Source organism: Nelumbo lutea, chromosome 7 (assembly GCF_056320005.1).
Source record: "Nelumbo lutea isolate HS-2025 chromosome 7, American lotus-T2T, whole genome shotgun sequence".
Lineage (NCBI taxonomy): Eukaryota > Viridiplantae > Streptophyta > Magnoliopsida > Proteales > Nelumbonaceae > Nelumbo > Nelumbo lutea.
The window spans coordinates 15,474,496-15,487,163 of NC_142690.1; the positions used below are offsets into that span (position 1 = coordinate 15,474,496).

Consider the following 12,668-nt stretch of genomic DNA (forward strand, 5'->3'; position numbering starts at 1 on the left):
AGCCATTTCCTAATCTAATTAGGAGGCTTCCAGATCTAAATCTCATTTAGATCTTGGACTCTCTAAGTGGATAGGGTCTAGGCCCAATCCTATCAGCTGATCCATATTAGAATTCGCCCCTTTTAATTGATTGATCAAATCAGCCCAGTTCGTGACACCCTCTTCTTCGTTGCTCTAGGTCTGAGACAACACAGTTCGTTGCTCTCTGCTGCACACAGTTTTCTTCATCAAGGAAGGTGATTTCAGCAGTGAATGGTTGGCTGACACTCTCAAAGGAAGGTTGGTTATTTAGTCCTTTTGTGTTGCTGGTATTTCTGGGTAGGAACCCTTCAAGAATCAGTTGGTACTGATTAGAACCTAGAGAACTAGGTTCATTGTTGCCGTAAGAAGGGTTGTGTGTGCAGTAGCCGAATGGTGTAGGGCTGCTGTGAGTTGTTGAGTGGTGTTAGGGTTGCTGTAGGTGGCCGAGTGGTGTAAGGTGGAATGCAGTGACCTTGCCAAGCTCCTTGTGGTCGTGTAATGCCCTCTAAGTGTGTTAAACAAATCTGAACTGGGTGTAGCAGTTTGACTGTGTTGTGGTGCTTGTGATGCACAGTTTTTTTTATTGTGTGGTTGTAAGAGGGACTACTGTTGTGTTGTGGTGCTTGTGATGCTTATGTGGGTTGTAGGTGTGTGAAATCAACAGTAGTGTGAAGAATAACAAGTGTGTGCTCCCACTGTTGTGTTTAGTGGCTGCAATAGGTGTTGAAGTATCAAACTGTGAACAACATCAGTCAGCTTGTAGCTGAGAAGTAAGGTTAGAGGCAACTGTGAAAGAGTACAATGGCAGCAATAGGAGATGGCTACAACGATCAGAAACCTAATGTGGTAATTTCCTCCGACTACCTAGGGGTACTAATGACCTCAATTAAGCTGAATGGGGAGAACTATGTTCCATGGGCTAAATCAGTGGAAGTGTTTCTCAAGGCAAAGAAGAAAGTAAAGCATGTAAGAGATGAAAAGCCATCGGAGGACTCTCCAGGGTTTGATGATTAGGAGCAAGAAGATGCTCAAATCATGACTTGGCTGTGGAATAGTATGGAACCCAAAATTAGTGCCAACTTCATGTTCCTTGATACGGCTAAGGATATATGGGAGCATGCTAAGAAGCTATATTCTGGACAAGATAACACAACAAGAGTGTATCAGCTTTATCAGGAGTATTTTGATTTACACCAAGGAACCAAAACTCTAAAAGAGTACTATGCCAGCATGAAGAATATAAGGAATGAACTCAATGTCTATCACCCCCTTACTCCAGATATTAAAGTTCAGCAACAGCAAAGGGAGCAACTAGATGTTACAAGATTTTTAGTGGGGCTGAAGTCGGAATATGAACCAGTTAGAGCCCAAATATTGGGGGACTCTACTCTTCCTACACTTCAGGAAGTATTCTCAAGGCTTTGTAGAATTTCTTTGGGATAGACAGAGAACTCCACACAGTCTGATAGATCAGCACTTGTGACAGCTCGAGGGGTTGGACATAGTACAAGAGGGGGAGGACATGCTCCCCGAGGGGGCCGTGGCAGCTCCATGATTAGTCGGGGTGGTCGTGACTCAAGGGGAGGTCGTGGCAGAGGGAAGAATAACCCTACAAGGAAATGTACTCATTGTGGTAGAGAGGGACACACAGTGAATTTCTGTTATGATCTACATGGCCCTCCCTCTAAATGGGCTAATCATGCTGTAGCAGGTAACGTTGATATCAGTGACAGTAAACCGGCATACCGAACTCCTCCCACATCTACATCTACCTCTGGGAGGGAAATGGTGAGCGTACCGCGTGATGAGTATGAACGGTTCCTTCAAACTACTTCACAGCATACCACTGCCACACTTGCCCAATCAGGTATTGCTTGCATGCCATCTAAAACCTCTCCCTGGATTATTGGCTCTGGAGCCTTAGATCATATGACCGGGACTCCAGGTGTGTTCTCTTCTCTTTCTGAAACCCCCACATCACAAACTGTTACACTTGCCAATGGGTCCTCATGTCCCATATGTGGTGTTGGTAATGTTGACATGGCTTCTGTGCCCTTATCATCTGTTTTATATGTCCCTAAGTTTCCATTCAATCTTATGTCTGTTAGTAAAATAACCAAAGCTCTTAACTGTTATGTTACCTTCTTTCCTTCCACTTGTGTTTTTCAAGATCTCAAGACGGGGAAGAAGATTGGTGGGGGGCATGAAGCTGGTGGACTGTATTATCTTGACGGTGGCGGATCTTCATTTGCTCTTCGGACTTCACTTACTCCCCTACAATGGCATTGCCGACTGGGACATTCATCTCTCAAGGCTCTCAAGATTTTGGTCCCGTCATTGAGTCATTTGTCAGTTTTGCAATGTGAGTCATGTCAGTTTGGGAAACATCGTCGTGTGTCCTTCAGTCCAAGAGTTGAGAGTCGTATGTTGAGTCATTTTTCTTTGGTTCATTCAGATGTTTGGGGTCCAATCAAAATAGAGTCCTATAATGGGTACAAGTATTTTGTCTCCTTTATTGATGATTGTTCAAAAATGACATGGATTTACTTAATGAAAGAAAGAAGTGAATTGTTTTCCATTTTTCGAAAATTCCATGCTGAAATACGCACACAATTTGGTGTTCCAATCAAAATTCTCCGTTTAGATAATGGTCGTGAATACTTTTTTACTTCATTTCAACAGTATTTAAACAACATGGCATTATTCATCATACATCATGTGCATACACCCCTCAACAAAATGGGGTAGCTGAACGGAAGAACCGTCAGCTTCTTGAAACTGCTCGGTCTATTCTTCACCACATGAATGTTCCTAAACGTTTTTGGAGTGATGCTGTACTCACTGCATGTTTTCTCATTAATCGGATGCCCTCCTTCATCCTTCATGGTTGGTCCCCCTTCTCTATCTTGTTTCCCAATTTATCTCCATTCCCATTAATTCCTCGTGTCTTTGGTTGTGTGTGTTTTGTCCACAATCTGAGCCCCGGAATAGACAAGCTAGATGCACACTCAATTAAATGTGTCTTCCTTGGCTACTCACGGACTCAAAAAGGGTACAAGTGTTATAATCCCATTACCCGGAAGTGCTATGTTTGCCCTGATGTCACCTTTTTTGAGTCAGTCCCCTTCTTCTCATGTCCTGAAGCGCCTTCGTCTCCACCCACAGTTCCTCTTCCTCTCCCTGTCAGTGATCCTGTTCCAGATGTTGTTGTTGGAGTAGACTCATCAGCTCATCCCGTGCAGATCACCACCGAACGTCCACCAATCTGGCAAATGTATACACGTCGAACGACACCGGCCCCTCCTCCAGCATCTACCTCATCTGCTGATCTTCTCATGGCTCCTATTGTTGAACCTTCAGACCTTGACCTACCCATTGCCTTACGGAAAGGTAAACGCAGTTTTACCCTCCATCCCATTTCCAATTTTGTTTCATTATCTCGTCTTTTTACATCACATCGCCAGTTTGTTTCCCTTTTATCCTCTATTTCCATACCTAACAATGTTCAAGAAGCTCTCAGTTCACCTGATTGGCGGCGGGCAATGGAGGAGGAACTTTCTGCTCTTCAACATACTCAAACGTGGGAACTTACTACTCTCCCACCTGGTAAGCATGCTGTGGGATGTAAATCGGTGTATACTGTGAAATACTTGCCAGATGGTAGTGTGGAGCGTCTGAAGGCCAGACTTGTTTCTAAAGGTTACTCACAGTTGTATGGAGTGGAATACATGGAGACATTCTCTCCAATGGCTAAGATTGGTTCTGTTCGTGTACTAATTTCCCTGACAATGATGTATGATTGGCCTCTGTTTCAGCTTGATATAAATAATGCCTTTCTCCATGGTGATCTTGTGGAGGAGGTATATATGGAGCAACCACCTGGGTTTGTTGCTCAGGGGGAGGATGGTAAGGTATGCAGATTGAAGAAGGCAATTTATGGGCTGAAACAATCGCCGCGTGCTTGGTTTGGGAAGTTCAGTGAAGTGGTGAAGAGTTTTGGAATGAAGCAGTGCCAGGTAGATCACTCAATGTTCAGCTATGACTCAGAAGCTGGGAAGATTCTATTAGTGGTCTATGTGGATGATATTGCCATTTCTGGCAATGATAAATTGAGGATTGGCAAATTAAAGGTATTTCTGCAAAATCATTTCCAAACAAAAGATCTTGGAACATTGAAATATTTCTTGGGAATAGAGGTTGCCAGGTCAAAACAAGGTGTAAATCTGTGCCAAAGAAAATATGTTCTTGATCTATTGGAAGAAATAGGATTGTTAGGTGCAAAACCGGCTGAGACCCCTATGGAACCAAATGTTAAGTTGAGCAGTGATACAGGAGAAGTATTTGAAGATCCTGGAAGGTATAGACGACTAGTGGGGAAGCTGAACCATCTGACTATCACGAGACCCGACATATCCTTTGCAGTCAGTGTGGTGAGCCAATTCACGCAGGACCCTCGTATACCTCACTAGGATGCAATTCTTAGGATTGTGAGGTATCTGAAAGGAGCTCCAGGTCGTGGACTATTGTATAAACCAGGAGGAAAACTTGAAGTAGTGGGGTATACAGATGCAGACTGGGCAGGCTCAGTGAATGATAGAAGATCTACTACGGGCTATTGCACATTTCTTGGAGGAAATCTTGTGACGTGGAAGAGTAAGAAGCAGACGGTTGTGGCCAGAAGTAGTGCTGAAGCTGAGTATAGGGTCCTGGCACATACTACCTGTGAGTTAGTGTGGTTGAGGAATCTTCTACAAGAAATTGGGTTTCACATGGATAAACCTATGAGACTGTATTGTGACAACCATGCTGCACTCCATATCTCATCCAATCCTGTATTTCATGAGAGAACAAAGCACATAGAGGTTGATTGCCACTTTGTGAGGGAGAAGGTCATTGCTGGAGAGATAAACACAGAACATGTGGGAGCGAATGATCAATGGGCAGATTTGTTTACAAAAGCTCTAAACTCAGGGAAAGTGAACCATCTATGTAACAAGCTGGGATTATATGACATTCTCCAGCTTGAGGGGGAGTGTTAGAGTGAGCCGAATAGGGGTAGTTTAGTAATCTCTTGTCAGTTAAGTACTTTGCTTATGTGGCTGTTTTATTAGAGCACTCTGCCCCACACTTAAGTGTGGGCAGTTTAGTCTTTGTAAGTGTAATTAGAACCTAATAAACATAAGGGGGTCGACTGAATGGGTGACTAATGAGTTTCGACTAAACCCTCCTGTTCTCTCTTTCTTTTGTCTTCTTCCTCATCTTCTTCTTTCTTCTTCACTGGTTCGGATTACTGTAGCTACTCCAAAACAATATATATATGTATATCACTATATAAATATATTTTGCAAAAACAAATTTCAACGGTTGAAATCAACTACCGGCAGTTTAGGTTTCCATCAGAGAGAGTGCATTCCCGATCATTCTCTTTGTCCGACAAAGGGGTTGATCCTATCACTATGATCACCCACTCAAATGAATTCTTGGACTATCCTAACATACCCAAGTTTTGACCCCCTCTAAGGATCTCACTGATTGGCATATCAAAGATAGCCTGATCCGACACCCAGTGCAGTACCATAATCAAGTCTAGTGGTCAGGTGTAACATTCCAGTTTTGCCCATCTATCTCCAAGGTCCAGGGCAATACTAGAATTTTGGTCCAGTTCAGGGTTTCAAGAAAAACCCACACTACATGTACCTCAGGTCTCACCCTGGCAGCTGAGACAAGCCACCCCACCCCAACCAACTTGGCGATACATCAGTGTCAACCTCGGTAGGATAAATCTCCCCAGATCTATCCAACGGCGGTGAAGATTCTAAACTAACACGAGTCTCATAAGTGTCCAGTTTAAGTGTATTACGCAGAAACATACCAAAACACATGAATCAATTATGTACCTTTATTCATTTACAATAAATGTCATCAAGTACATCAATCTGATTGGAGCTAAGGGCATACAATGTCTAACATATATTGTAGTGACAAGGAATATTAACATTGAGATTAAGTCTCTTAAATAACTCCATCAAGAGTTTGAGGTGAAAGATCTGGGAGAGCTACGATACTTCTTGGGTATTGAGGTAGCTAGATCTAAATATGGGATTTTTGTTTCTCAAAGAAAGTATGTTCTAGATCTAATGGAAGAAACGGGAAAGTTGGGTGTTAAACCTACAGATACACCTATTGAACAGAATCACAAGATCAATGCAGAGGGTGGAGAGCCACTTGAAAATAAAGCTATGTTCCAATGGTTAGTTGGAAAACTCCTCTATCTTTGTCTCATACGACCGGGCATCAGTTATGCAGTCAGCATTGTCAGTCAATATATGCACTCTCCTAGAACTACTCACCTCCTTGCAGTTGAGAGGATATTAGCGTACTTGAAGAGGTGTCCAGGTATAGGTATATTATTCAAGAATGATGATCACATGAAGATAGAGGTTTATACTGATTTTGATTAGACTGGGAGTGTTGATGATAGAAGGTCTACCTCTGGATATTGTGCTTTTGTAGGAGGTAACCTTGTCTCCTGGAGGAGTAAGAAACAAAGTGTTGTTTCTCATTCTAGTGTTGAAGTTGAATATAGATCTATGCTAATGGTGTGGCTGAAATCCTATGGCTGAAGTCATTATTTGAGGAGTTGGGTATTGCTTATGAGAAGCCCTTAATGTTGTATTATGATAATCAGGTTACTATTAATATAACTCATAATCCGGTACAGCATGACAGAACTAAGCATATTGAAGTAGACCGACATTTTGTCAGAGAAAGGGTTTCATCTCAAGAAGTGTGTCTCCCGTATATCACCTCTAGCATGCAGCTCGCAGATCTTCCCACCAAGGTTGTTCCAATGAAGAAGTTAGAGGCAGACCTATGCAAGTTGGGAATGACAAATATCTATTCCCAACTTGAGGGGGAGTGTAGAGAACACTGATGTGGACCCCACTGTGTTCATATGGCAGCATATTTCTGTTAGTTATGTCAGTGTTATTTGGTAGTTATTTCAGCTTTATTATTTGTTTATTTTTCATGTAAGCAATAAGGGCAATTCAGCCCTTTTACAATTAGTCAACATATATAAATATTAAGAGTGGGTCAGCTGATGTCAAGACCAACCCTCTCTCCTTTCCAAAATCTCTTTGTGTGCTTCTTCTCTTCTCTCCTTCTCTTATTCTTCTCTTCTGAAATTTCTTTATTCTTTTTCTTTTGAATTCAAGACTGATTGTAGTCTTGATCGACTACTGAAATCAGGTGGTGCCTATTACAATTAAAGGTGTTTAGGGGAAAACCAATTCCTTCAAGAGTGGAGGCATTTACATGGATGGTTTCAATGGGATGTATACTTTCTCATGACAATTTGAAAAATAAATGGTTTTCAGTTTCCTAGCAGATATGCTTTATGCAAGGCTGATGAGGAGAATATCTTGCATTATTTGGTGCAATGCAGCTATGTTAGATCTATTTGGGCCTACTTTTTCAAGCTGTTCAGCTTGTCTAGGTGGTCCCCCAAATGATTATGAGGACATTTTTGGTTGCTGGCCGAGAATGCATGGGATCTTCAAAGCAGAAATAATCTGGAGCTATGTTCCCTTTGCTGTGTGCTGGGAGGTGTGGTAGGAAAGAGATTCCATCGCTTAACTGTAATCTTGTTTCTCTGGACTTTTCTTGTAATCTCCTTTCTCTTCTTCCATTAATAAATTTTCTTTTTTATTTATTACCAAAAACAAGAGATTCCATCACTTAACTGTACTTCTCCCTTTTTGATATGAAGGCAAGAGATCCATCAGTGATAGCAATTTTTTTTGTCTTTTATTATTTATGATATAATTGTTATTGGTGAAGGTTGATGACCCTAATCTTGTCTCAATCACATACTTTACTATTCTCTCCTCTATTATCTAATCATTATACTCATCAATAAAAAACAACTGGTGGAAATAGTTGTAAAGAATTGGGGGCACCTTATTCTAGGGTGAACACTCAGGGCCTCACTGCAGTCAGTCACTTGAGGTGCTTAGTATTGTCGATGTAGTGATTCTAGGACTAGTTGTTTTGGCCTCCATAGGCAATGCTGTAACTAGTTGACTCCTAACTATGCAAATTGAAACAAGTTGTCTAAATTTAATATAATGATGAAATCTCATACATAAGTTATTAAAAGTATAAATAAAAAATGACATAGAAGACAGTATATAATCTGAACTTTTCAAACATATCAAGGAAGGCTAAATAGGCTGAGATTGAGAGTAATAATATTTGATTTTCTGTGAGTGTGCAGTTGACCTTGACTATTTTATGTAATGCATATTAATCTCTTTTGTTTTTAGGCCTTCTTTCTATTTTATGTACCCTACCTAACACTTGCAATCAATGATGCCAAAAACAATTAACATGCATTACAGTTGGTATGGCCCTTCACTGACTAGTTATTGGTTAGCCGATGCTTTTATAGCATTCAAAGTCAACTTTGAGGTGCTCAAAACTAGAAACTCTTCATCTCTCTAGGGGCAGAAGGTGATAGGAGATGACTATCTCCATTCCAAATGTGAGGAACCTTTGTCTATGTCACCTATTGCCATTTTTTTACCTTAGAGATTCAACAGGATTTTGACTCTTGGGTGGAGTCTTTACATTCCCTCTCATTGGACACTATTAGACAGTGTATGCCCTTAGCTCCAATTAGATTGATGTACGTTTTGACATTTATTGTAAATGAATAAAGTACATAATTGATTCATGTCATTGTGGTGTGTTTCTGTGTTTTTACCCATAAACTAGACACTTAAGAGACTCATGTTAGTTTAGAATCTTCACAGCCGTTGGATAGATCTAGGGAGGTCTATCTTGCCAAGGCTGACACTAATATGCCACCAAGTTGGTTGGGGTGGCTTGTCTCAATTGACAGGGTGAGACCTGAGGTACATGCAGCGTGGGTTTTCTTGAAACCCTAAACCGGACCGATTTCTAGTATTGCCCTGGGCCTTGGAGACAGATGGGCAAAACTGGAAACTTACACTTGACCCCTAGACTCGATTATGGTGCTACACTAGGTGTTGGATTGGGTTATCTTTGATATGCCAATCAGTGAGATCCTTAGAGGGGGTCAAAACCTGGGTATGTTGGGGCAGTCTGAGAATTCATCTGAGTGGGTGATCATAGTGACAGAATCAACCCCTTTGTCGGACAAACTGAATGATCGGGTAATGCACTCTCTCTGATGGAAACCTAAACTGCCGACAGTTGATTTCAAACGTTGAGATTTGTTTTTGCAAAATATGTTTATATAGAGATATGCATATATATATATATATATATATATATATATATATATATATATATATATATTATGGTTTCAAAATGTTTGCAAAAGGTTTTAATTCCCGGGATCCATGTGAGTGGAGAGTGCAGCACTGCGCCTTGTAGTCGAGGGAGAGGTCCTCTCTTGTCAGGCAGTGTTTGATCATTATGGGCTGAGAGGTTAAGTGTAAGACCATTGAGGGTAATGCCTGATGGGCTAATCTTGCATCTGCCCACAGTTCTTGGGTTTTCATAAGGTGGCTGGATCCAAGAACCATTTAGTGTAAATGTTGGGCCCATTGAGAGCCCATGGTGATGGACTCAAGGGTTCACTATGATATACAGTGAATTCGGCCAGGCCTTGTAACAGAGGCTGGGCTGAACCCATGTGGCTGATGTGTAGATCAATGTTAGGGTCCCACGCCATACAAAGAGAGCCAACTGGGCCAGCAGATTAAAGAGTAAGTGAGCACATAAGCTTAATGGGCTTAAGGCCCAATTCGAACTAGGCTTAAGTTAGTTAAATTAAAAAGGGGGCAAAAATCAGCTTTTAAGCTGATTAGGATTAGCTAAAGGATAAGAGAAGTCTTATCCATTTAAGAGTCCAGATCCAAATATCAGATTTGAATTAGGAAACTCTCTCCTAATTATATTAGGAGGCTGATCCAAAGAAGGCTATAAATACGGGGCAAATTCCTCAAATTTTTACAACAACAAACTGCAGAATTCTTCCCCAGTTATTGCTGCCCCTACCCAGTTTGATCTCCACTTGTGGATCTGATCAAGAAGAGTTCTTGATATTGTTTCTTGGTTGAAGAAGCAATCTGAAGTTGTGCTCACTAGCCCTTGCTCGATTCTCACTGAAGAATTAAGGTTCTTGCTGAAGAACCATCCTGCTGATCCTGTTTCACTACACACTGTCATCTTCAGTGGAGGCGGGTTTTGGTCTTCTCTTTGGGTGTGAACACCTACGTTGGGAGTTACTGCTACTTCGTGTCAGGTATATCCCTCACTTCCATTTTGATTTCAGATTTGGTCCGGTTTGGATTCAAGAACGAACCTTGAAAATGCAGTTTTCTAAATGAGGGAATACGATTCCCGGATGGGAGTGAAAGAAATTTTTGAAATTTCGCCCAACCTTCCTGCAGGGTTCGGCCATCCATATGATGGATCTCCCATCCCTTCAGACACAAGTAGCTCGAATTCATCTTTGGAGCAAGATACTTATGTTTGTTTTGTAGTGAAAAACCCAGAGTTAAAGGTGGATAACATGCAAATGTACTTCAGGTGAAGAGGTAATGGAGAAGCTTCAATGGAAGGAAAAACGTGGAGGTGGTTGTAGGTTAAGTTCAATCTTCTAGAAATTTACTCATCATCATCATCATCTAAGCCTTGTCCCAACTATATGGGGTTGGCTAATGAATCCCATTTCACCATTCCATTTGGTATAGTGCCACATCCATTGTTAAATTATAAGTGGATTAAACCTTTTCCTACTTCATCCCATGCCCTTGTTCTTCTAGAAATTTACTATTCTTTTTAAAGTAAAAATTAGTGTCCACAGAAACCTTTTGACTTCCAATTCATAGTAATTTTCATAATCACTATTTGTAGTGAAATCATGATTTTTTATTTTTAGTTGGAAACTTTATAATTAATCTTGTTATACATCTATAATTCTGTCCTTTGATTTTGTACTTTCATTTGCTTCTTATGATGATTATCTTCAGGTAATTTATATGTTTTATTTGAACTTATACGAATGATAAATATCCAATTAATATTGCGAAGCTTCTGACAGAAGATATTGTGGTGTTAACAGTATGCAATTAGTCAACTCAATAAATTGGAAGACAACATTCGCGAGCGGTGGGCAAGAAGGAGACCTCGTGAGAATTTTAATATCAGTATATCTCTATGCCCAAGGAATTTTTGTTTTGGTTATTTTTATTGATTTCTTAGTTAAAGACAATATTTAATAAGCACAAGGTTCAAAGTACCAATACACCTCTTGTGCTGTATCGGGGTGTGTCAATACTTTGAACCTTGTCCAGCAGTCAATACATGATTTTTTTTTATCAATAACAGAAACTTTTATTAAGAGGAATAGAAGAGAGAAGGATACAACAGGAAGGGAGGGGTAAAATATCTTAACCCTCCCTAAAAGTAGAGATCAAATTACAACAATGCCCAAAAGAAATTAGCTCTTCCCACCGCTTGTTTGGCCAAAGAGTCTGCCAGAGAATTAGCACTCCTCTTGGACCATTGAACCTGAATTTTCATGTTTTGAGTTAGCTGGTTAATTTTCTTTTTTTCATTTTAGAACTTCCACAGACTGAAATCTTCCTTCTGCAGCCAACTAACAGCCAGCCTAGAGTCGCCGTCCACCAGCAGTTTTCTAATATTCAACTGCTGGGCTCTTTTAATCCTTTCCAGAAATGCCAAAATTTCAGCTCTCAGAGAATCCACCCGACCTATAGGGCCTGAAAACACAGCAATAATTCAACCTTCTTCATCCCTGAACACTCCACTTATACCTGAAGGGCCTGGGTTTCCTTCGTTGCTGCCATCAAAGTTCAATTTAGTGAACCCCATAGTTGGAGGAGTCCAAGCTGGAGTAGGAGAAGTATTCAAGGGAGCAGACCAAGCCACTTCTTTCCAATTTCTAATGATATCTCCTGCTGAATAACCTTCAAAGAGATTCATAGTCTTGACCCAATGAACCACCCTAACATAGATTAATTCATTGATGGCTTCCTTGTTTTTTTCTTTTTCATGGAAGGTTCTTTGATTTCTTTCCTCCCACACTGTCCAGCATACAGCTGCTCTTAACATCTCCACAAAATTTTACCTCTCTTTTTTAAACCCCTCAATAAAGTAGAGTTAAACAAGCTCTGAACACTTTGAGGGGAGGACCACCTACAACCAAAAAGAGAGAAACCAACACCAGATTTCTGATACGAAAGGACAGGAAACTAATAAGTAATAGCAGTTCTCGCCATTCTCCTTACATAAGATGCACTAGTGTGGGGATAAACACCAATTAGGCCTTTTCTTTTGAAGTCACAAGTGTTACACTTTTCTAGGATAGCTTCCCAGCAGAAAGCACCTACTCTGGGAGGAATTGGTCTACCCCAAACTTCCAAGACTGGGAAAGGATAACCAAGGGCCGGATGGGATTGGGTTAATTCTTTGAAAAAATAAGAGCAAGAGAAGATACCCGAAGGAGAAGGAACCCAAATCCTACTATCCAATCTAGAGGGGTCAATAACTACCTCTTACAGAATTTTAAGCAAATTAGAAATGGAGTCCAATTCAGAATCTCTAAGAGCCCTTCTAAAACCCAGATT

The 12,668-nt window shown here is 40.7% G+C and overlaps 1 protein-coding gene across 5 annotated transcripts in view; it reads left to right on the forward strand.

The window, feature by feature from the left end:
• LOC148845283 (plant/protein (DUF810)) overlaps window positions 1-12,668 on the forward strand; it is a 162,333-nt gene that overhangs the window by 124,219 nt on the left and 25,446 nt on the right. For 4 of the 5 annotated variants that reach the window (XM_088954741.1, XM_088954739.1, XM_088954738.1 and 1 more), the window contains one exon: window positions 11,141-11,225. In XM_088954741.1, the coding sequence (XP_088810867.1) occupies window positions 11,141-11,225 (85 nt within the window). The remainder of the gene's footprint in view (window positions 1-11,140; window positions 11,226-12,668) is intronic. The other variant, XM_088954742.1, reaches the window with a different exon arrangement.